Source organism: Xenopus laevis, chromosome 3L (genome assembly GCF_017654675.1).
Source record: "Xenopus laevis strain J_2021 chromosome 3L, Xenopus_laevis_v10.1, whole genome shotgun sequence".
NCBI classification, from domain to species: domain Eukaryota; kingdom Metazoa; phylum Chordata; class Amphibia; order Anura; family Pipidae; genus Xenopus; species Xenopus laevis.
The window spans coordinates 3063714-3088402 of record NC_054375.1 but is presented as its reverse complement, the minus strand read 5'-3'; the positions used below and the strand labels follow the sequence as shown (position 1 = coordinate 3088402).

The window sequence follows — 24689 nt, the reverse complement described above, 5'->3', positions numbered from 1 at the left end:
CTATAGATTTCTTTTTAAAAAGGTTTTTGTTCATCTCACAAATACACTATTGTGTTTTCCCTGGGTCAGGGGGAATACGTTATTTACAAGCACTCATTGGACAAAAATTTGCCCATGGGCAGTTACCCATAGCAACCAGTCAGTGAAAAGCTTTTTAAAGGAGAAGGAAACCCTGTAGAAAAAGACCCCGTACCCCCACGGGGAATTGCCCATACTTTATACCTTCACAGCATTCATCCTCCGGGTCCTCGGTAAAATGAGATTGGCAATCTCCGGCAATTGACCCGGAAGATGGATGCCTTGAGGTCCGCTGCCAGAATATGCGACGAGGGTTAAAGGTAATCCCAGGGTGGGCACTAAACCTGTGAACTGCCTACAGGCTAATCTTCGGTCTAACAGACAGGGCACATTACTTTCTTCAATCTAACAAGGTTTGCTGTCTGTAAGAGCGGAGTAACCATCCCGTGGGTCTCTGCATTATAAATTGAATTGTACAGGGTCATAATAAACATAACTGCTTCATACCTACAATAATCCTGGAAAACTGCCTTTCATCTCCATTTTCCTCACAGTAAACCAAGACTACCTTTGCTGTTGTGGACATGGGTTTGCCAACGTTTGCTCCGTGGATAAGCTGCCGGATATTTTTTACTCGCAGGTTAGCAGGCTTTTCACCCATTACAAAGCTGAATGCATCCATTAAATTAGATTTACCTTAAAATAAAAAGGCATTTTTAAACATTGCACAGAAAGATCATCAGCATTACATAAATACATAATAATATACATGTGACAATAGTATCCAATGGCATTTTTGAGCCCATTTTAGGCTCTGTGTATAAAGGAAACACATAGGAACAACAGTGGATAAAGACCTTTAATTTGCAGGAAAAATAAGTTGCATTCTGTTAATAAGTCGATTTGAACTTTGCTGCTCTTTAACCTGTTCTCTAACTCGTTTTTCGTGTAGGCACAGGGGGGAGCAGGGCCATTCTGGGGGGGCGTCTTTACTGTGTTGGTGGAGGGGTGCAGTGATTAATGTTTGAATTTTGTTCTACTTTAACTATTTGCTGAATGTTTGACAGAGATGGAGACCGTGACATTCTGAAAAAATGTATAATTGGTCGTCGTGTTTTTTTGAGCAGCTTTTCAGTTTAGCATTTCAAAAGGTGCTGGTTACTAGGACACCATTTACCCTAGCAACCAGGCAGCTGTTTGAGTAAGAGGCTGGAACAGGAATAGCAGAGGCATCGAATAGAAAGATACGGTTAGGACAAGTAAAAATGGCAATAAAATAGCTTTGCAGAACCACTGATTTTTGGTGTACAGTGTATTTCCAAGTTGAAAAGAGACAGAAGAAAAAAAAAAAAAGATCTTTAGAACTATAGTAAATAAATCAGGGAGGCCGAATCCTTTGCGAAAGAATCGGCCGAATACTGAACGAATCTTAAATTGCATAAGTTAGGAAGGGGAAAATAATGTTTACTTCCTTGTTTTGTAACACAAAGTCACTTGATTTCCCTCCCCGCATATGCAAATTAGGGTCCGGATTCGGTTCGGCTGGGCAGAAGGATTCGGCCGAATTCGAATCCTGCTGAAAAAGGCCGAATCCTGAACTGAATCCTGGATTCGGTGCATCCCTAAAATAAATACCGAAGACCAATTGAACATTTGCTTAGACCTGCCCGTTGTGTAAAATACTGGCAACTTCAAGATGAGCCACATTAAGACTAGAAACACAGAATTAAGCTGAGGGAGGTTTGAAGGAACAGTGACTCTTCAGATGCCTTTCCTTGCCCAATACGAAGTATTGTAATAATTGTATACGATCTGTTACCCATTATCTAGAAAGCTCTAGAAAGAAAGGCCGTCTCCCATTTTATCCAAATTTTTTAAAACGATTTCCTTTTTCTGTGTAATAATAAAACAGTCGCTTGTACTTGATCCCAACTAAGATATAATTAATCCTTATTGGAGGCAAAACCAGCCTATTGGGTTTATTTAATGTTTATATGATTTTCTAGTAGACTTAAGGTATGAAGATCCAAATTATGGAAAGATCCGTTATCTGAGCATTCTGGATAGCAGGTCCCATATCTGTATATGGACAAATACTGTTACTGCATTGCTTTTTTTTCACAAAATACCCATTCAGTAGCCTGTGTATATCAGCGTCTGTGTGGCACTAACCTTAGTCTCTACCCACACCTTAGCCCAATACTGGGATTAGTAACTGGTACAATATAGGGGGGTCAGTACCACTGGTACAATATAGGGGGGGGTCGGTACCACTGGTACAATATAGGGGGGGTCGGTACCACTGGTACAATATAGGGGAATCAGTACCACTGGTACAATATAGGGGGGTCGGTACCACCAGTACAATATAGGGGAGTCAGTACCACTGGTACAATATAGGGGAGTCAGTACCACTGGTACAATATAGGGGAGTCAGTACCACCAGTACAATATAGGGGAGTCAGTACCACTGGTACAATATAGGGGGGTCAGTACCACCGGTACAATATAGGGGGGTCAGTACCACCGGTACAATATAGGGGGGTCAGTACCACTGGTACAATATAGGGGGGTCGGTACCACTGGTACAATATAGGGGAGTCAGTACCACCGGTACAATATAGGGGGGTCGGTACCACCGGTACAATATAGGGGGGTCAGTACCACTGGTACAATTTAGGGGAGTCAGTACCACTGGTACAATATAGGGGGGTCGGTACCACCGGTACAATATAGGGCGGTCGGTATCACCGGTACAATATAGGGGAGTCAGTACCACCAGTACAATATAGGGGAGTCAGTACCACCGGTACAATATAGGGGAGTCAGTACCACCGGTACAATATAGGGGAGTCAGTACCACCGGTACAATATAGGGGAGTCAGTACCACCGGTACAATATAGGGGGGTCGGTACCACCGGTACAATATAGGGGGGTCGGTACCACCGGTACAATATAGGGGGGTCGGTACCACCGGTACAATATAGGGGAGTCGGTACCACCGGTACAATATAGGGGAGTCAGTACCACTGGTACAATATAGGGGGGTCAGTACCACTGGTACAATATAGGGGGGTCGGTATCACCGGTACAATATAGGGGGGTCGGTACCACCGGTACAATATAGGGGAGTCGGTACCACCGGTACAATATAGGGGGGTCGGTACCACCGGTACAATATAGGGGAGTCGGTACCACCGGTACAATATAGGGGAGTCAGTACCACCGGTACAATATAGGGGGATCTGTACAATAAAGAGGGTCGGTACAATATAGGGGGGTCAGTATCACCGGTACAATATAGGGGGGTCAGTACCACCGGTACAATATAGGGGGGTCAGTAGCACCGGTACAATATAGGGGAGGCAGTACCACCGGTACAATATAGGGGGGTCAGTACCACCGGTACAATATAGGGGGGTCAGTAGCACCGGTACAATATAGGGGAGTCAGTACCACCGGTACAATATAGGGGAGTCGGTACCACCGGTACAATATAGGGGGGTCAGTACCACCGGTACAATATAGGGGAGTCAGTACCACCGGTACAATATAGGGGGGTCAGTACCACCGGTACAATATAGGGGGGTCAGTACCACCGGTACAATATAGGGGGGTCAGTACCACCGGTACAATATAGGGGGGTCAGTACCACCGGTACAATATAGGGGGGTCAGTAGCACCGGTACAATATAGGGGAGTCAGTACCACTGGTACAGTATAGGGGGGTCTGTACAATACAGAGGGGTCGGTACAATATGGGAGGTCGGTACAATATGGGGGGTCGGTACAATATTGGAGGGGTCGGTACCTGAGCCATTGGGGCCGATGACACAGTTGAATCTCATGAAGGGCCCAATGAGCTGACAGCCCCCCCAGGACTTAAAGTTGTGAATAATCAGGAGTCTCATGAAGCCCATGTTGCTCGTTGAGGCCCAAACTCACAGGCTCCTCCCACCCCAGTACCGGATATAACCGAGTTATTAGGCCCTGCCCCTCGCCGGTACCGGAGATACCGCTGAACTAACTCCTCGCACTGCCGGCACCTCGTTACTACACAACTAGCGGCTCCTCCCCAATGAGCTTTCACTTCTCCCAACCCTTCTCCTTATGGCAAGGCCCGTCCTATAAATTCTCACTCGGTGTTATTGAACCCTCCTTCCCACCAGTAACCGGACAGCCGGGGATATAACCCGAAATTACAACTCGTCACCCTGTGCTACAAGCAGCTAACTCCGCCCCAGCGGAACCTCCTCCTGCTGCGCAGTTACAGTCGCCTCACGCAGTTCCCCGCCAAAAGCCCAAACTCTCGTTCTTCCACGACTCGCGAGAATTGAAGGGAGACTACTGGTTTCCTAGCAACCGCTTGTGACGTCTCCCGGGGCAACGCGCAGCTCTTAGTGTCCTGCAGTGAGTGTGTGAGGAATAAAAGGATCCCGGAGCTCTCGTGTCTCCCGCCATGTACCGACTGGATCTGCCTATCGACCGCCTGGAGGCCTCCCGCCTCGACAAACACAGGAACGCGGAGCTGCAGCGCCAGGACCGAATATTCAACTCGAAAGCTCGAACCATCGGCGTGAGTCTCCCCTTCTGCCCCAATAATACTCCCGGCATCCTCTCTGCTCCTCCCACAGTCTAAACTATCCCTTATATCTCTCATACCCCTCAGTGACTTCTAATATCCTTATCATTTACAGTAGGGGGTACATTATCCCTTATAATACATGAGTGATACTCAGAGTTCCCTGTATAACTCAGCCTGCAGCCTTGTGCCTTTATATGGTCACAGAACAACCCCTCAGTGACTTCTAATATCCTTATCATTTACAGTAGGGGGTACATTATCCCTTATAATACATGAGTGATACTCAGAGTTCCCTGTATAACTCAGCCTGCAGCCTTGTGCCTTTATATGGTCACAGAACAACCCCTCAGTGACTTCTAATATCCTTATCATTTACAGTAGGGGGTACATTATCCCATATAATACACGAGATAAGTAAAAAAGAGGTTTATAGATGATCAGTTGCAGTACCACTTCTCACCACATTCAGCCTATGGGCAGTGTTTGCACAGGGCTGTACAGTAAGAGAACAGGGCATTGTCTTTATAATGACCAGCAATGGGATCTTGTTGATATTTATGTATAATTGTATCACTGCTGGAATGTGTCTTACTGTGGAAGTGCAAATGGTGCTTAGACAATGTAGATCTTGCTTCTTGGCTGCTCTCTTTCCCATGGTGAGGCAGGGGTTGTTGCTTCAACCTAACAGAAAATACAGATACATTTGCTCTCATTGCACTGATCTCTTTGGGCCATATAAAGCTCTCCTGAATATGTAGAAAGTGTCTGCCACTAGTGTGAGCTGTTGCTTCATCCTCCTATTTTACATACAATGACAAATATTTAGACTGCTGTAATTGTTGGGCCCAGGCCCCTCCCTGGGGGTGAATTCCCTGTCTGACCATGGGAAAGAGAACAGCCCTGGAGCAGGAAGTACAGAGAATCAGAGCTCTGTACCTGGGTAAGTACTGGGGGAGATTGGATTCACTTACCCAGGGGGAGGTTCCTGTCTGACCATGGGAAAGAGAGCAGCCCAGGAGCAGGAAGTACAGAGAATCAGAGCTCTGTACCTGGGTAAGTACTGGGGGAGATTGGATTCACTTACCCAGGGGGAGGTTCCTGTCTGACCATGGGAAAGAGAACAGCCCAGGAGCAGGAAGTACAGAGAATCAAAGCTCTGTACCTGGGTAAGTACTGGGGGAGATTCACTTACCCAGGGGGAGGTTCCTGTCTGACCATGGGAAAGAGAGCAGCCCAGGAGCAGGAAGTACAGAGAATCAGAGCTCTGTACCTGGGTAAGTACTGGGGGAGATTGGATCCACTTACCCAGGGGGAGGTTCCTGTCTGACCATGGGAAAGAGAACAGCCCAGGAGCAGGAAGTACAGAGAATCAGAGCTCTGTACCTGGGTAAGTACTGGGGGAGATTGGATTCACTTACCCAGGGGGAGGTTCCTGTCTGACCATGGGAAAGAGAACAGCCCAGGAGCAGGAGGTACAGAGAATCAGAGCTCTGTACCTGGGTAAGTCCTGGGGGAGATTGGATTCACTTACCCAGGGGGAGGTTCCTGTCTGACCATGGGAAAGAGAACAGCCCAGGAGCAGGAAGTACAGAGAATCAGAGCTCTGTACCTGGGTAAGTACTGGGGGAGATTGGATTCACTTACCCAGGGGGAGGTTCCTGTCTGACCATGGGAAAGAGAACAGCCCAGGAGCAGGAAGTACAGAGAATCAGAGCTCTGTACCTGGGTAAGTACTGGGGGAGATTGGATTCACTTACCCAGGGGGAGGTTCCTGTCTGACCATGGGAAAGAGAACAGCCCAGGAGCAGGAAGTACAGAGAATCAGAGCTCTGTACCTGGGTAAGTACTGGGGGAGATTGGATTCACTTACCCAGGGGGAGGTTCCTGTCTGACCATGGGAAAGAGAACAGCCCAGGAGCAGGAAGTACAGAGAATCAGAGCTCTGTACCTGGGTAAGTACTGGGGGAGATTGGATTCACTTACCCAGGGGGAGGTTCCTGTCTGACCATGGGAAAGAGAACAGCCCAGGAGCAGGAAGTACAGAGAATCAGAGCTCTGTACCTGGGTAAGTACTGGGGGAGATTGGATTCACTTACCCAGGGGGAGGTTCCTGTCTGACCATGGGAAAGAGAACAGCCCAGGAGCAGGAAGTACAGAGAATCAGAGCTCTGTACCTGGGTAAGTACTGGGGGAGATTGGATTCACTTACCCAGGGGGAGGTTCCTGTCTGACCATGGGAAAGAGAACAGCCCAGGAGCAGGAAGTACAGAGAATCAGAGCTCTGTACTGGGGGGAGAGGTTTGGATTGAGTTACCCAGCAGCAGCAGCAGTCTACGTGTGACCCTGGGTAAAGAGCTCAGGAGCAATAATGAGAGAGACTGATGTCAGTGTGGATGGTGCAAGTGAGTCTTTGCTGTAGGAGTTGCTCACGTTGCAGCTTTAGTTCCCCCTAAAGACCCCAAATGTCATCCTGAAATTAAAAAAAGTTCTTAACAAAAACCATTCCTTCTCCCAATCAATAATCACGCTGGCCACATGTCTGCAATATTCCTTACCAACGCGAATCATTTCCTCGAATTTATTGGCAAAACGTTCATTGCATTTGACTTTTTTTTTTTCATCCTAGTTTTAAATCACTCCTGGCATTTATGGCAGTTTTAATTGCACGGTGTAGCCCTGGGGTCTGTATCAGGCCCTGCTTCATCCAGTCTTACTTGCCCTTGATCTTACTCTCTACTAATGTCTAGAACAGTCCGACCCCTCGGCGTAACCCCTCTCTAGAATAAAGGGCTTTGGTTAATGAAGTGAATGTTTCGTGGAGGGGTAACAGTGAGGCCGTGTCGAGCAGCAAGACTACCATTCACTATGATGAACCCAAAACCCATAGGTTGTAAATATCTGTTAGTTCTCCCCCACGAGAGCCCCACTTCTCTCCCATGTTCAGGGAAGCCGTGCCAATAGCAGTGGATTTAATGGGAAACATGTGTATCTCCAGCCATGTGCAAATTCATCCTCCCCAGCCGGGAGATTAGGCAATTACAATCCCAGCCGCTGACAAATACAACTCCCAGTGGCTCCTGTCCCCACTAGGGGGCTTAACGGCACTCTGCAGGGTATATGTTACAAAAATAAGTCTTTATTAGTCATAGTTAAAAATATAAGTGCATCTCCATAGGCCCTACGCGTTTCGTACCTGCAAGGTACTTAAATGGGTTGTTCCCCTTTAAATTAACTGTTCGTATGATGTAGAGAGGGATATTCTGAGACAATTTGCAATTGGTTTTCATTTTTTATTATTCGTGGTTTTTGACTTATTTAGCTTTTTATTCAGCAGCTCTCCAGTTTGTAATTTCAGCAGTCTGGTTGCTAGGGTCTGAATTCCCCTAGCAACCATGCACTGATGTGAATAAGAGACTGGAATATGAATAGGAGAGGCCTGAATAGGCAATAAAAAGTACCAATATCAACAAATGTGTAGCCTTACTGTGCATTTGTTTTGAGATGGGGGTCAGTGACCCCCTATTTGAAAGTTGGAAAGGGTCAGAAGAAGAAGGCACATAATTCAAAAACTATAACCAATAAACAACGAAGGCCAATAGAAAAGGTGCTTAGAATTAGCCATTCTATAACATACTACTAAAAGTTCATTTAAAGTTGAACTACCCCTTTAATCACGGGCTAAGATCTCATCCACAGGAAATGAGCTTTTAGACAGAGAACAGCCAATCGAAAACGATTAAGAGAAAAATGAAGAAAAGGAGAAAACCGTTCTTAAAGGGACAGTATCCCATAAAAACACAGGAAATGAGCTTTTAGACAGAAAACAGCCAATCGAAAACGATTAAGAGAAAAATGAAGAAAAGGAGAAAACCGCTCTTAAAGGGACAGTATCCCATAAAACACAAAGTAAAAAAAAATACAGAATATATGACAAATTGGTAAAGATATTCCATAAAAACAACCAGGTTACCTACTCTTTTAATCAAACATTAGATGCCAGTGCTAGTGCCGGGCATTGGGGCGATTAGCTTAGATTTAGAAGTTACCCTCACATCCGCTCGTTATTTTATTCAGTTTCTCTAAAGTGTTAATGCTGTCTGGTTGCTAAGGCCTGTGACCCTGGTAACCAGAAAGCTGGCTGTTGGTGAACAGTTCTGTTCAGACACTTCCTTCTTGCTGATTTTCAGACAGATCCTTGGGTGCTGGGGTCAGTCAGGGCCTCCATTGAGAGGCAAGGAAATCAGAAGCCTCATCAAAGGAAGGGGCCTGGATGGACTTCAAATCCACTGTTTTAGGATTCGACCGAATACAGAAGCTAAAATCGAAACCCTAATTTGCATATGTAAATGAGGGGGAAAGCGGGGGAAAAAAAAGTCTCGTATTTATTTGGATTTGGATCAGCCAGGCACTTGGATACAGAAGCCTGTTGAAAAAGGCTGAATCTTGGGTGAATCCCGAAGTGAATCCTGGATTGGTACATCCAATTAGATTAGAGGTGTGATGTAGTTTTTAATCAGGTAGTGTTGCTTTAAGAATCATGATACTCCTAGCCAGGACCGCCATCAGAAATCGCAGGGCCCCATACGACAAAATTTCCTGGGCTGCGCCCCCCGCAAGCCCCACCTACAGGTCCGCCCTCCCCCCACCACACAGTAAAAAAACAATAAAAATATTGGTGGCTCGGGTTCCCATATGTTAATAAAAAAATAAAAAGATATTGGTGGTCAGGGCCCCCCATAAAAAAACATTTGTGGCCAGGGCCCCCCATTAAAAAATATTTGTGGCTAGGACCCCACATGAGAAAAAAAAATTGGTGGCCAGGCCCCCCCCCCCACATTATAAGAAAATTGGTGGCCAGGGCCCCTTAAACGTCCATGCCTTCCCGAAGTCAGCAGCTCTCAGAAAGCAGGGGGGGCGGCTAATCAAGTAAGTGTGGTGTGGCTGGGCCCCCCTTACCCTCGGGGCCCCCTACAACTCTCCCCCCTGTCCCCCCTGATGGCGGCCCTGCTCCTAGCCAATAGGATGTCCTGACCCATAAATGAACCCCGGGGCCCACATGGTCACACACCCCTGATCTGCCCAAACCCCACCCCATTGAAGAAAGGATACACTGTTTTAGGATTCGGCCGAATACAGAACCGAATCCAACCCCTGATTTAATGTAAATTAGAGGGGAAAAAGGACAGAAAATGTTTTATTCCTTGTTCGTGCCACAAAAAGTTGCGTGATTTTTTGAATTCAACTCGGCCGGGCACATGGATTCAGAATTCTACTGAAAAAGGCTGAATCCCGAAGCGAATCCTGGATTTGGTACATCCCTTCGCCCAAGATTCAGCCTTTATCAGTAGGATTGTGAATCCAAGTGCCTGGCAGATCCGAATCCAAAAAAAGTAAGTCACACGGCTTTTTGTCGCACAAACAAAGAAGTAAGACATTTTCTGTCCTTTTTCCCTCCCCCCTAATTTACATATGCAAATTAGGGTTTAATTTCGGTTCTGTATTCGGCTGAATCTTTCTCAAAGGATTCGGATTTCTGATGAATCGGTTCATCCCTACTTCAAAAGGGGGGGGTTTGGGCAGATCAGGGATGTGACCATGTGAGCCCCGTGGTTCATTTTCTCATTGGTCAGGAGATCCTATTGGCTAGCAGTATCATGACTCTTAAAGCAAAATGTACACCTCTAATCCTGCCTGCTCCGTTTACCCCCAATTTCCTGTTCTTTGCTCACGTGTCGGAGGCATTAAACACAGACATATCATAGAAACAACTTACCTACATGTCACGTAGGGACCCTTTATAATATAGTTCATGCTGAACTGCACCTACCAGTACATGCATAAGGAACCAGTACACATTGCCTTGAAATGAATTCCCCAGTCACCTTCTATGCTCTCACATGCTGATTAAAGGGGTACTGTCATGGGTAAAAAATGACTTCTGCATTGAAATCCATTTCTCAAAAGAGCAAACAGATTGTTTTATATTTCATTTTGAAATCTGACATGGCACTAGACATATTGCCAGTTTCCCAGCTGCCCACAATCATGTGACTCTAAAATCATGTGACTCTAAAATGGTGCTGCTGTACTGCAAGTTGGAGTGATATAACCCTCCTCTCTTTCCCCCCAACAGAACAATGGGAAGGTAACCAGAAAACAGCTTCCTAACATAAGATACTAACTACCTATCTAAGAACAGCACTCAATAGTAAAATCCAGGTCCCACTGAAACACATTCAGTTACATTGAGTAGGAGAAACAACAGCCTGCCAGAAAGCAGTTCCATCCTAAAGTGCTGGCTCTTTCTGAAATCACATGACCAGGCAAAATGATCTGAGATGCACCTACACACCAATATTACAACTAAATACACTTGCTGGTTCAGGAATGACATTTTATATTGTAGAGTGAATTATTTGCAGTGTAAACACTAGAAATAAAAATGACATCATAAAATCATGACAGAATCCCTTGAAGATCATCCTTTGCTCCCGACCATAACAGTCAATGGCTTATGTTTCATAGGTGGACAAGCAGGCCTTGGATGCTCAGATCCAGGAGAAGAAGGTCCATTTGGAAATAGAAAATGAAAAGAAAGAAGCATATGGTATGAAGCCATCTTATCATGAACTCTTCTTTAGATGTGCCAGAATAATAATAATGGTTGCAAGTCAAAATCTGAGACTCCACCTATTGGCTGTAAACAACTACCCTCCTGATCATTGTCTTGGACTTTATTTTGGTCACACACAAAGCCTACTGAGACCATGGCCCATTTGAATCAGAGATTCCTCTTGTTGTGTTGTTCTCTTATAACCCTATCCCTCATCGAATGTATTTCTTTTTATGAAACAACCCAGCGTAACGTATAACCGATCGAAATATTTCTGATTCCTCCCAGCGGCACAGATGAAACAAAACGACAAAATCGCCTGCTTGTTGGACGAGCGAATGCAGCAGGACGTGAGAAACCTCAACCACGCCATCGACGACTTCCGTCTCTCTTTCCAGAAGAAGGAGGATCGGCGGGAATTCCATCTGTCTGACCCCGAAGCCTTAAAGAAGGAACTGCCCCCACGTGTGTCCGACGACGACCCTCGCTGCACCGTTTCTGGTGTCCAGAGGCTGTTGGGAGAGGATCTCAATTCCAACGACAGGAAACAGATCCAACAGGAGCAGCTGAGAGAATGGTCTCTGCAGCAGCAGGAGGAGTGGGCACAAGCCTTAGAAGAACAGAGGCTGAGAGGTACCATACACTGTTTTGTACAATTCCAGAAGAGTTTAAGAACAGAGGATAATGGTGGCCATACACGTGTGTGGGGTCTCCCGACGGGTCCCCCCCATCGATATCAGTCCAAAAACCGGCCAGATATCGATCAGGCAAATTAGATTTTTTTAGATTTTCGGCTAGTTAGGCCCATTCACATCATTGTAATCCGATCTTTCGGCCCCAAGGTTAATTGTTCTGATTAAATCAAAGTCACCCTGCTGTTAATGGGCATGTCATATAAAGGAACAGTAACACCAAAAAAATTAACAGGTTTTAAAGGAATGGAAATATAATGTACTGTTGCCCTGCACTGGTAAAACTGGTGTGTTTGCTTCAGAAACTCTATAGTTTATATAAACAAGCTGCTGTGTAGCCATGGTGGCAGCCATTCAAGCACACAGTACACAGTAGATAACAGATAAGTTCTGAAGAATTTTCAGCGCCACCTGCTGGTCAGTTTCCGACCATTGTGACCACCAAGTAGTCAAGGAAGTTGTCCGGAGAAAGAAAGAGGCTGCTCTGATGTTCTTCTGCTTAGGAAAAAAATTAGAAACCTTTCTCAAACATCAGTGTGGCCTCTTTCTTTTCTCCTGACAAATTCCTTGACTACTTGGTGGTCGGAAAAGGACCAGCAGGTGGCGCCATTGTAACAAAATTAATTCATATTAACAGTACATGAATCCCTTAAAGGGATACTGTCATGGGAAAAAAATATTTTCAAAATGAATCAGTTAATAGTGCTGCTCCAGCAGAATTCTGCACTGAAATCCATTTCTCAAAAGAGCAAACAGATTTTTTTATATTCAATTTTGAAATCTGACATGGGGCTAGACATTTTGTCAATTTCCCAGCTGCCCCAAGTCATGTGACTTGTGCCTGCACTTTAGGAGAGAAATGCTTTCTGGCAGGCTGCTGTTTTTCCTTCTCAATGTAACTGAATGTGTCTCAGTGGGACCTGGATTTTACTATTGAGTGCTGTTCTTAGATCTACCAGGCAGCTGTTATCTTGTGTTAGGGAGCTGTTATCTGGTTACCTTCCCATTGTTCTGTTGTTTGGCTGCTGGGGGGGAAAAGGGAGGGGGTGATATCAGTCCAACTTGCAGTACAGCAGTAAAGAGTGATTGAAGTTTATCAGAGCACAAGTCACATGACTTGGGCAGCTGGGAAATTGACAATATGTCTAGCCCCATGTCAGATTTCAAAATTGAAATCTGACACTATTAATAACACTGGATCAATCATCATTTTTACCAGCCAGGCCGATAAGAGACCGCCCAGGTGGCAACCCTAGTAGCCGTGCCGTATTTTAAATAACAACTCTTTATCTTTTCTGGTCTTTCAAATCCCTTGTTTTTTTCCTGCAGACAGCAATTATGACAAAATGAGGGTTGAACTTGACCACAAGGCCGTGGAGCTACAGCAGCTGGAATTAAAAGCCAGGAGAGGTGTGTGTGCAGCCACTAAGGATTTCAACAGAGCTCAGGTAATCCACAATGCTAACGCGTTTCCAGGTATCTGTTTCAGCAATATGAGTATTGCCTTTAGCCTTGACAACTTTGCTGGCATTCTGACAGTTGCAGCTAAACACAAGTAATGTAATAGATGCCCCCTAGTTTCCCTGGCTTTCCAACACAACAAACAGCATGCTGGGTAGGATACAGTCACATCAGGTACATTTTCCTACCTAAAGGCCACTTTTAAGGGCTTGGAACAGCCAAAGATTCCTTGACGAACACGATATTGAGATCCCTTTGAAGCTCTGCACTGTGTATCAACTTGTTGACTTGCTCCTTTTACAACTCCAGCTGTAAAGGGGGTCCTTTCAGTTGCAGTGTAGTTCGACCGAAGTACCTGTATGATTCACAATTGCGCTTGAATGGACTGCAACCACCTAGATCACAACGTAACCCCTGCAACTGAATTTACAGTCTCCATTGGGCGAACTCTCCTGAGGGAACCAAACTGAAGAGCTGCAGTCCCCATCAGCACCATTGTGATGTAGCTGCTCCCGTTGAATCTGCCAGGAAACCCTAATTGGCATATTCAGATCTAGATTTTCTGTGGACAGTCAGTTTTCCGGAGTGTTACAGCAGACTTTTGTCCTGAAACAAACATAAAATGCTAAGATGTGTGTTTTATTTCCCTGGTTGTGTTTATTGTGAAATCACAGTAGGTATGTGCAAGCCATGCATCTGAATTAAATATATGTATCACTGCAGCAGTGAGTTTAACACCCCTGTACTTATCATCATAGCCTGAGTAAACAAAGGCCTCTCTGGGTCCCCTGTAATTAGTGCCAGATCAGCCCTTTGGTCTGCAGGTCACCATAAACCCAAACTGCTTCAGCGTGTTTATTATCAGCTTAAATAGCAGCAATTTAGGCACTGGTTGCAAAATCATAGCTTGTTTCCTTTAAACATGAAAAATGTTCCCAGTTAATTGGACTCTTTAATCCCTGCTGTTGATCAGCCAGTAAATCCTGAGAGCCAGCAGCTTGTAGACCTTTGCCAGCAACTGGAGTTGTAAAAGCAGTCAACAAGTTGATACACAGTGCGAGGCTTCAAAGGGATCTCGATATCGTGTTCATCAAGGAATCTTTGGCTGTTCCAAGAGAAATAATTTATGTTTTACTGAATTGGGGCATGAAACGTTACATGTTAGAGATATGACACTTACACACAAAATCATACATATAGGAGAAGCATAATAGAGATTAATATCGAATGCAAGAGGGGCGTTTGTAGGGTATATTCAGCTTATATAAGATATGGCCGGTTCTGTTATAAAGCATAGCTTCAGAAAGTATCAAATGTAAAAAGGCAGACCATAAACAAACAGGTTTTATTATTTTATTCTATATATTTATTTTATTATAGTTTTGGCTCGTTAGTATGTCCCCTCAACCTCCGTGAATTCCTGCAGCAACAACATGTCCTGTTGGAATCCATTTGTTAGGCTGGAGTAGGCCATGCAATACCTCACTGTTCAAACATATAAACAGATTTATTAAAGGGATACTGTCATAGGAAAAAATTATTTCAGAAGACATCAGTTAATAGTGCTGCTCCAGCAGAATTCTGCACTGAAATCCGTTTCTCAAAAGAGCAAACAGATTTTTTTCATATTTAATTTTGAAATCTGACTTGGGGGGGGGGACATATTGTCCGTTTCCCAGCTGCCTCAAATCATGTGACTTCTGATAAACTTCAGTCACTCTTGATTAATATCGCCCCATGCCTTTTTTTCCCCCCCCCCCAGCAGCCTTACAACAGATCAATGGGAAGGTAAACAGATAGCAGCTCCCTAACACAAGATAACCGCTGCCTGGTACATCTAAGAACAGCACTCAATAGTAAAATCCAGGTCCCACTGTGGCACATTCAGTTACATTGAGTAGAGAAACAACAGCCTGCCAGAAAGCAGTTCCATCCTAAAGTGCTGGCTCTTTCTGAAAGCACATGACCAGGCAAAATGACCTGAGATGCACCTACACACCAATATTACAACTAAATACACTTGCTGGTTCAGGAAAGACATTTTATATTGTACAGTGAATTATTTGCAGTGTAAACAGTGTCATTTAGAAATAAAAACTACATCATAAAAATCATGACAGAATCCCTTTAAACAATCTCTAAGGTGGGTATCCCAATAATCATTGCCCCTTTAAAGAAAGGATAAAAGAGGAATTGTTACAGCAATTGCAGGGCTAAACACAATGACCAACATTCTATTCCTTGCCAGCTATTGGGGAGCATATTCTAAATTGCTAACGGACTTTGGTGGTCTTGGGCTAGAAAAAAAAAACAAAAACAGTATGTACAGCATTCGTAACCTACTTCTTTGTTTAGCTTTACTTCTCCTTTAATGTGTCACTAGTAATATTTAGAGCTGCTGTAGTGTCTGCCACCAACAGCAGCCATGGTGGAAGATAGATAGATTAATACATGGGTCTATACGGGCTGATACGTATTAATACCATATAGAATGTGAGTAAATGCTGCATGTGGGGTTTAGTACCCCCTTTTTAAAATGGAATAACTCTGCTATAACTATATACAGCGATCCAATGCTTTCTGGAAAGATGCAGTTGCCAGCATTCCCTGGTTCTCTTTGTTTATTTGGAATGATGCAGCTGCTCGTAGCAAAAACAATTATAAATCTTTTTCAAACGAACTTCAGAGAAACCTAGAGACCGAAGCCAGTTTGGATGGAAGTCAGAAAAGGTTGGGGAGGGGGTAAAAAGATCAGGTTTTTCCGCCACGTGCTGTTTATGACAAAGCTTTAGGGCAGGAGGTTGAATGGAAAGGTTCCTGGGGTGCCTAATCACCAGACTGCAGGGTGCCGTCTTTTGTGCTCTCTCATTAACAGGCCGAGGAAACCACAGAGAGGAAGAAACTGGAGAAACAACAGGAAGAGGAGGACAATTCCGTGGAAATCTCCAACCTTATTCAGGGAGATCTTCTTTCAGAGGATCCTTCACAGGCATCAAGCGCCTTTGGGCCACACCGTGTGGTCCCGGACCGCTGGAAAGGAATGAGCCTCTCACAGCTGGAAGAGATAAATAATGTCCAGCAGCAGCAGATACAGGAGAGGATGGTACTGTGCTGCATTGACTCTCGTATCATGTTGCAGTTTAAAAACGTCCACTAATATCCGCAATAGAAAATAAGTATTCACTATCCATCGCCCCCATATCTAAAGCTGATATAGAGTTAAATGTGTCCTTTGCAGTAAAGAAATCAGAACCCAGATCAATAGGCAGTTATGTAGGAATGTCCCTTTAGTGTCTGACAGTGAATGCTGGATGTTTTTAATTCTAAATATCTGCATTGCACAGCCATTAGCAGGAGTATTTGGATTTCCTACATTTTTGGATCAAACCTACATACAGGGGCTGATTCACTAAGGGTCGAATATCGAGGGTTAATTAACCCTCGATATTCGACTAGGAATTGAAATCCTTCGACTTCGAATATCGAAGTCAAAGGATTTAGCGCAAATACTGCGATCGTACGATCGAAGGATTATTCCTTCGATCGAACGATTAAATCCTTCGAATCGAACGATTCGAAGGATTTAAATCCAACGATCGAAGGAATATCCTTCGATCAAAAAAACTTAGGAAAGCCTATGGTGACCTTCCCCATAGGCTAACATTGACTTCGGTAGCTTTTAGCTGCCGAACTAGGGGGTCGAAGTTTTTTTGAAAGAGACAGTACTTCGACTATCGAATGGTCGAATAGTCGTACGATTTTTAGTTCGAATCCTTCGATTCGAAGTCGTAGTCGAAGGTCGAAGTAGCCCATTCGATGGTCGCAGTAGCCCAAAAAATACTTCGAAATTCAAAGTTTTTTTACTTCGAATCCTTCACTCGAATTTAGTGAATCGGCCCCTAAAGCTTCAGTGCACTGAAACAAGAAACTTTCTAAATACAATCCATTAAAAATTCTCTACCGTTTCTAAAATAATCAAGTTTATCTTAACTATCCCTCTCTCAGCATCTGTCTTCATTCAGGAGTTGGGTGTCAGATCAATGATCCAATATATCTTATAGGGAGGCTCCTTTTGCCTAGATAGAAGATGTATTAGAGGTCACTCTATTAAACTCACAGACATCATGTCTCTCTGCATGCAGGATTTGTGCAAAAGGCAGTTATTTTGTTACATTTTGTTTCTACTGGAATCAGTTATGTGAGTGAGCTCTAATACATCTGCTAGGAAAGGAAGCCCCCCTATAAATTATATTGGATTATTCATCTGCTGCATGAAGACAGAATGAAGAGAAACAGATGCTGAGAGAGTAATAGTGAATATAAACCTGATTATTTCAGAAACAATGCAGAATATTTAATTGATTGTATTTAGAAAGTTTCTTATTTCAGTGTGAGGAAGCTTATATTAAATTTTCATTTTCATGATAGTTCCCTTTTAATGTGCCTTTGAACGTGAGTTGTCTGTGCCATAGATAACTTGAAGCACATATAGATACCAAGTCACCAATGTATTTTGCTTGCTGTTCCTTTATTTGGCAGAGACTGAGAGAAGAAGAAAGACTTCGGGAGGCCGAGCTGTACAGGCAGAGAGTACAAGAGGCCAGGGCAATGGTGCTTCTGGAAAGGCAACAAAAGCGTCAAGAGAAGGAGCTGCGCAAAGCCCAAGATCACATGAACTTGCAGCTGGCGCAGGCACAGAAGGCACAGTAAGTCTGACGGCAAATACAGGAAATTCACAGTGTTGGGATGTCATCGTGCTATCCGCCTGCGAGTGGAAACCGTAAATACTTTCCACTGAGCAATGCAAGTACATGCCCAGCACCAGCTAGCGTCTGCCAGGGCTAAATCTTAATCACTTTTTGGAAAAATCTTCCAGACTTAGGAGTTTGCACTGAGACCTCTCCTGTCACTCGCCTATAAAGGACTTGAGAGCAAGATGTGATTTTACCATGAAATCAGCCATAGCTCTTAAGTTAAGGTGTCCTACATAAAAGCTGCCCACAGACCGAGTCAGCAGCTTATTGCCCCGTGTATGGGGCCCTCCAACGGGCTTCCCCGATCATGTCAATTGGGCAGGGCTAAAAATTCTGTCGGATCGAAGACTGCATCTGTTCGTTGATGCGGTCCGGCGATCCGAATGCCCGTATTCATAGGGCCCACGATCGGATCAGCCTGATATCGCCCACCTCAAGTTGGGCATATCGGGGAGAGATTCGATCGTTAGGCAACATCACCAAACAAGCGGATCTCTCTCCGTTCGGGACAATGCAGGGTGAGCCTCCGTAGTAAAGCAAATTTACCACTTATTTATTATAGGTACCGTTTGTCATATCCGTTCCCATAGACAGCATGAGAGTTAATCTTATTGTGCATTTATATATATATGGGAGGGTGCTGCCAAATTATTACAACCTTATGCTTTCCAAGCCAGGAACCAGAGATTTTGCTTTTCAGCATCTTCTTTTCTCCAGAATAATCACCAAAGTTATTCTGCTTCAACTTGGGCTCTTTTTTTTTACATTTTTACTTTTAGGGTTGTTACTGTTGCTCAGTTGTCTTTATATGGCCTCCCTGCCTTCATTCTCCTCCCCTATATCCCCCCCATTATATGGCCTCCCTGCCTTCATTCTCCTCCCCTATATCCCCCCATTATATGGCCTCCCTGCCTTCATTCTCCTCCCCTATATCCCCCCATTATATGGCCTTCCTGCCTTCATTCTCCTCCCCTATATCCCCCCATTAGATTGGCCTCCCTGCCTTCATTCTCCTCCCCTATATCCCCCCCATTATATGGCCTCCCTTCCTTCATTGCCCTCCCCTATATCCCCCATTATATGGCCTCCCTTCCTTCATTGCCCTCCCCTATATCCCCCATTATATGGCCTCCCCTATATCCCCCATTATATGGCCTCCCTTCCTTCATTCTCCTCCCCTATATCCCCTATTATATGGCCTCTCTTCCTTCATTGCCCTCCCCTATATCCCCCATTATATGGCCTCCTTTCCTTCGTTCCCCTCCCCTATATCCCCCCATTATATGGCCTCCCTGCCTTCATTCTCCTCCCCTATATCCCCCCCCCCTTTATATGGCCTCCCTGCCTTCATTCTCCTCCTGTATATCCCCCCATTATATGGCCTCCCTTCCTTCATTCTCCTCCCCTAAATGCCCCCATTATATGGCCTCCCTGCCTTCATTCTCCTCCCCTATATCCCCCATTATACGGCCTCCCTGCCTTCATTCATTAATTGGCTTGATTTTTATCTTTTTCAGGAAGATCTACCTTGAAAAGGAAGTCTTTATCAATACTCCGACAGATCAATACTTTAAACAATTCAATACAAGCAGCCGATGAAGGTTTAGATTTTACTTTAATATGCTATTTTGGGTGGTCTCCATAAATATCAAATAGATTTAAAAGTCTGGCTGTAAATCTGCATCAAAAATGGGATTACCTTCTTTCACTGGTAAGGTATCTAGAGATATGAAACACATGGATGAATAATAGTGGGAGGTCTGACCATAGAGGTGGCAGGAACCAATTATTATCATATGCTTGGGAAACCAGGAAATTCACTGTTTTATGTCTACTTAAAACACATCTGGCTTTCCAATGCAGGATTTGGTTTTTGGAATTTTCTCCAACACGTGAAACATTTGTTTTGCCCTGATATAATTAGAAGTTTGAAATAACTTCCATAGATTGTAAGCTCTCGTGAACAGGGCTTATGACCACGTCTCCTGTCCCAAAATTAAACTTAATAAAGACATTTACAGCAGCCTCTTAAAGGGAAAGCATCATCATTTCCAGCAGCTTGCCGGGCCACAAACAGGTTTGGTGTAGCATTTATATAGCATCCACCAATTAGGATTTCACCACGGCATTGTAGCACAAGCCCACTTAGGACAACACCTTAGCTACTACTAGGAAACTTTCCATGAGTACATTCATCCAGTTTCCCCCAAGTACTAACGCAACTACATACTGTAAGTTATTTTATGCTCCTAGGCTACTCCATGGAACACAGAAACTGTGTTATTTTGATAAAGTCATCAGTGTTATAGTCAAAGCTCTGTTAAAGGCTTCTGTATATTTCTCTGCTCCCACCCCCTGTGCCTGACCATGGGGGAAGAGAGCAGCACCAGAGCAGGGAGTCCAGAGAATCAGTTAGTTCTTGCAGGGACAGGGCTAATGGACTCCAGACCAATTTTTATTCCATGAACACTTCGTTTCTCTCATAATAAATTCATTAAATAATATAATTGATGGATAATCGGTGAAGCAGTGTTTCACAATCACCCGATGGCAGTTAGAATTCATTCAGTGCCTGTAAAGCAAGTTGGACACGTAGACGAATACAAAGCAGCTCACAAAACAGCCAACGAAGAGCAGCAGCATGGAAAGAAAGAGATAAAGACACATCAGCACGAGGCGGGAGCGGAGGAGGCAGTGGTTGGGCCCAGCCATATCCTTCAAGTCATTTCTGTAGACAAAATTAAAGTATGGTTACATAGAATCAACCAAGAAACAATATAAGCATCTCATTTGTGGCCCGTATGTTCCTGCAACCAGTAGCATTGCCTGTACAGATCTGGCCGACTTTACCAACCAGTAATTGTGGAATATTGTGTTGCTGTGCACTAAGGTAAAATAATGCACTAATCTAATCTGTCACCATTGATTGTAGGCCAGAATTTTTCATGGCCCAGAATAATGTTAGTGGCTCAGGGTTTTGCCAGCAACAACGGGGATTCATCAGGCACGTTGATGCGGTCCTTGCCTGATGAATTCCCATAAGCCTCAACATTGAGCCGAATTGCACAGTGCTCGTGTATCTTCGTCTCTATTCAGAGCGCCGCGTGACATCATCACGCATTGGAGCGAAAATAATATATTTAAAAGGCTTGCGCTTGCTAACACACTGCCCAACGTAGGGTCTATTTTAAATAGTTCCTGGGTGTGATTTCTCGTGTTTCTGATCTGTTCCTGACCCTGCCTGTCCCTGACCATGTCTATTTCGCTGCCTGTCCTGACCCTTGCCCGTGAACAGACTACTTTCTCGGATCCTGCCTTGTACCGTGATATTCGTGTGTTTGACTCAGCCTGCGACCTCGACTACTCTCTCGTCTCTTGGATCTGTACTGCTTCTCCTGATTGGTATCGACCCGGCCTGTCCCTTGACCACTCTCCTTGTTCTCCGTTCCAGTATACAACGTCCGGTTCACTTGCCTGCCCAGAACTCTCTCTCTGGTCCTCTCATGTTAAGACCTGATGGCACTCGAATAGAGGATGGCTCCTCCCAAAGCCAAAGGTGATTCTTCGAGGCGGAACATTGAGCTGCAACCAGGACCTTTTCACTAGTTCTGGCTTTGGGACTCCGTTCGTAACAGCTAATTAATAGTAATAATTAGCTGTTTACTACTGGCAGAGGAACCAGGGAGACCCTATGGGGTTGGGTGGTAGACTAAAGACCTGTTAGGAGACACATGGGAAGAATGACTATTTACTTCATTAGGGAAGCCTCAAAACTCTGTGCGAATATCAGTAAGAGTGAGATTCCTATAATACGACGAGCAGTTGAGAGACTTTGTACTTACGTTTTGCTGAGTAGACCCCGTCCTGCGATTTTCTGGCTCCCAACGACATTGCCAGTGTTTCTGTTTCTTTTCTCACTATAACGTCACCCCTCTTATCTTTCTCTCAGAAATTAGCTTCCACTTATTCTAATTACGTCCCACGAAGCTCAGAAGGGTGCGGGGCCTTTGATCCAGCCTTAACAAATGACAGGCAGCAGAAGATTACTTCCATCTCATGCTAATGAAAAAGAGCTCAATCATAAATCCTGCTTCCCATAATATAAGGCCTCTAATCCCAAGTATGAATTATCCAAATGAATACCTTTGCCTTGTCAACATCGCAAACATGGAGACCCCTAGACCCGAGCAAGCTGCTTTCTTTGCCTCCATGACTCGAAAAATTTGGAAAATCCAGTTTTGTATTCAGGAAATGTCAAAGAGCTGGAAAGTCACAGTGATATCAATATATTATTTGGTTAAGGCTGTCCAGTTACTCATATCCAGTACTGTGTCATGGGGGGAATGTTGAGCCTTGGCTGGAGGAGATCTGACTTCCCATACAATGTTGTGATTAGTCGTTTTCTTGGATGGATATTGGATTTAAAAGCAACATCACTGGTTCAAAAGTCTACATTTCTGGCTTTCTCCTTGATCTGCACGTTGTCTTGCAACACACGGGGGTGCAAAGTTCAAAATCCGACACTCAAAGTCTTCAGAATCCATATAGTTCCTGTGCCTTTAAGTCTACACAGCGCCGTGTTATTATATGAACAAATTCAATGCGCTTGTTTGTGTTGTCATAGAATTGTTGTTCCAGCACTGAAGAATCACCGATGTGATCATGGCCCACCTGGTAGTGATCAGCGTTGGGCTCCCCCCCCCCATGCAATATATCAGGAAACCAGAGGATTTTAAGCAATAGGAAAACGAATGACTTAATGGCTCGAACATTTGTAACGTTAATGACTAATAATATCTGTTTCTTTTTCCATTTTACGGCAATTTATATTCTCTGTGATACATCTCAAACGCCATATGTGAACCCTAGGCTTGCAACGGGAGAGGGTGATGAACGATCCCCTTTCACCCCTATCAGATTGCGCGTTATCACGGCATTGGGTCGCTGGTGGAGATAAAAGGGACAATTACAAGTTTGGAGTCCCCACGACCACCTTCTGCTTCTCCTGGCCTGGGAGCATCGAACCGACGCCAACTCTGGGAGTGTGGATGTAGAACCGACGCCAACTCTGGGACTGTGGGTGGAGAGACTGCTGCTTGAATTCTAGAATACAGTAGGGCTCATGCGCTAAACAAGTGCCAAATAATTGATGCAGAATGATATCAGAGTGTGTGGGTATATCTGATGCCACAGAAGATAGGCATCAAATCCAACTGGCACAATAATATGTGGCGTGGGGTTCATCGGTCTGGGAAAGAGATTGGTTTTGGAGAAGACAATGGTCTATGTACTGTATAGACAGAGGGATGATCAGATGGACAGCCTTAAGCAGATTTGAATAGAATGCACATTGGCTGGATTTTACTATAAATGGAGATACCGTATCTGGACGACGACGTCAATGGGTTTCCAGCCCAGAAAACTGCTCTCATTCTTGGCAAGGAGCGGAGAGCAAAAGGACGTCACCCAGATACACGGCCGAGATGGAGATCAGGAAACAGAGTCTGAATCGACAAGCAACTGCCACATCCAATCAAGAGAAGCCGCATACACATGGCTGGAAGGAAAAACATTGGGCAGCAATCCCGAGGAACAAGGTGCCAAGTTCTACTGCGCACTTAGAAAACAGGATTCAAGGCTTTGACTTTGTGCAGTGACTGACGTTGTTTCATTATTGTCCAAACAGCATGAAACACAGTGCAGTTGCTCCTGTACCAAAGAGAATATGCTGTACATGCCATGAGCTATACCTTTATATTGTACTAGGGACAGCCAATATACAGAAGGAATGTTCTGGGCACACAATAAGCTATACCCTCATACTGTACTGTCTAAGGGAATCAATATGGCACCTCCTCCTCCCATATGTATAAATACAAATATACAGAGAAGGAATGTTCTGGGCACACAATAAGCTATACCCTCATACTGTACTGTCTAAGGAATCAATATGGCACCTCCTCCTCCCATATGTATAAATACAAATATTACAGAGAAGAATGTTCTGGGCACACAATAAGCTATACCCTCATACTGTACTGTCTAAGGGAATCAATATGGCACCTCCTCCCATATGTATAAATACAAATATACAGAGAAGGAATGTTCTGGGCACACAATAAGCTATACCCTCATACTGTACTGTCTAAGGGAATCAATATGGCACCTCCCTCCTCCCATATGTATAAATACAAATATACAGAGAAGGAATGTTCTGGGCACACAATAAGCTATACCCTCATACTGTACTGTCTAAGGGAATCAATATGGCACCTCCCTCCTCCCATATGTATAAATACAAATATACAGAGAAGGAATGTTCTGGGCACACAATAAGCTATACCCTCATACTGTACTGTCTAAGGGAATCAATATGGCACCTCCTCCCATATGTATAAATACAAATATACAGAGAAGGAATGTTCTGGGCACACAATAAGCTATACCCCTCATACTGTACTGTCTAAGGGAATCAATATGGCACCTCCTCCTCCCATATGTATAAATACAAATATACAGAGAAGGAATGTTCTGGGCACACAATAAGCTACTGTATACCCTCATA

At 44.3% G+C, this 24689-nt stretch overlaps 2 protein-coding genes and 1 long non-coding RNA gene across 4 annotated transcripts in view; 1 reads left to right on the top strand and 2 right to left on the bottom strand.

Annotated features, from left to right (window-relative positions):
- The window catches only part of smc1b.L (structural maintenance of chromosomes 1B L homeolog), a 29513-nt gene extending 25553 nt beyond the window's left edge, over window positions 1–3960 (bottom strand). Inside the window, exons 1-2 of the mRNA XM_018251865.2 lie at window positions 3831–3960; window positions 526–714 (exon numbers count right to left, since the gene is read on the bottom strand). Of these exons, the coding sequence (XP_018107354.1) occupies window positions 526–714; window positions 3831–3939 (298 nt within the window). The 5' untranslated portion in view covers window positions 3940–3960. The remainder of the gene's footprint in view (window positions 1–525; window positions 715–3830) is intronic.
- Window positions 3961–4439: 479 nt separating this feature from the next.
- On the top strand, window positions 4440–20147 carry ribc2.L (RIB43A domain with coiled-coils 2 L homeolog). The gene is given in 7 exon segments (NM_001096247.1): window positions 4440–4595; window positions 11130–11211; window positions 11506–11850; window positions 13239–13357; window positions 16246–16473; window positions 17910–18076; window positions 19642–20147. Coding segments are annotated over 7 exon segments (1140 nt in total). The 5' UTR covers window positions 4440–4478; the 3' UTR covers window positions 19724–20147.
- On the bottom strand, window positions 19723–23727 carry LOC121401353. Of its 2 annotated transcripts, XR_005966179.1 has the most exons (3): window positions 22268–23727; window positions 21967–22141; window positions 19723–21841 (listed from the first exon to the last, which is right to left on the bottom strand). It is a non-coding gene; the product is annotated as an uncharacterized LOC121401353 (long non-coding RNA). The 2 variants fall into 2 exon arrangements; XR_005966178.1 differs by having other exon boundaries at window positions 19723–22141.
- Window positions 23728–24689: the final 962 nt, after the last annotated feature.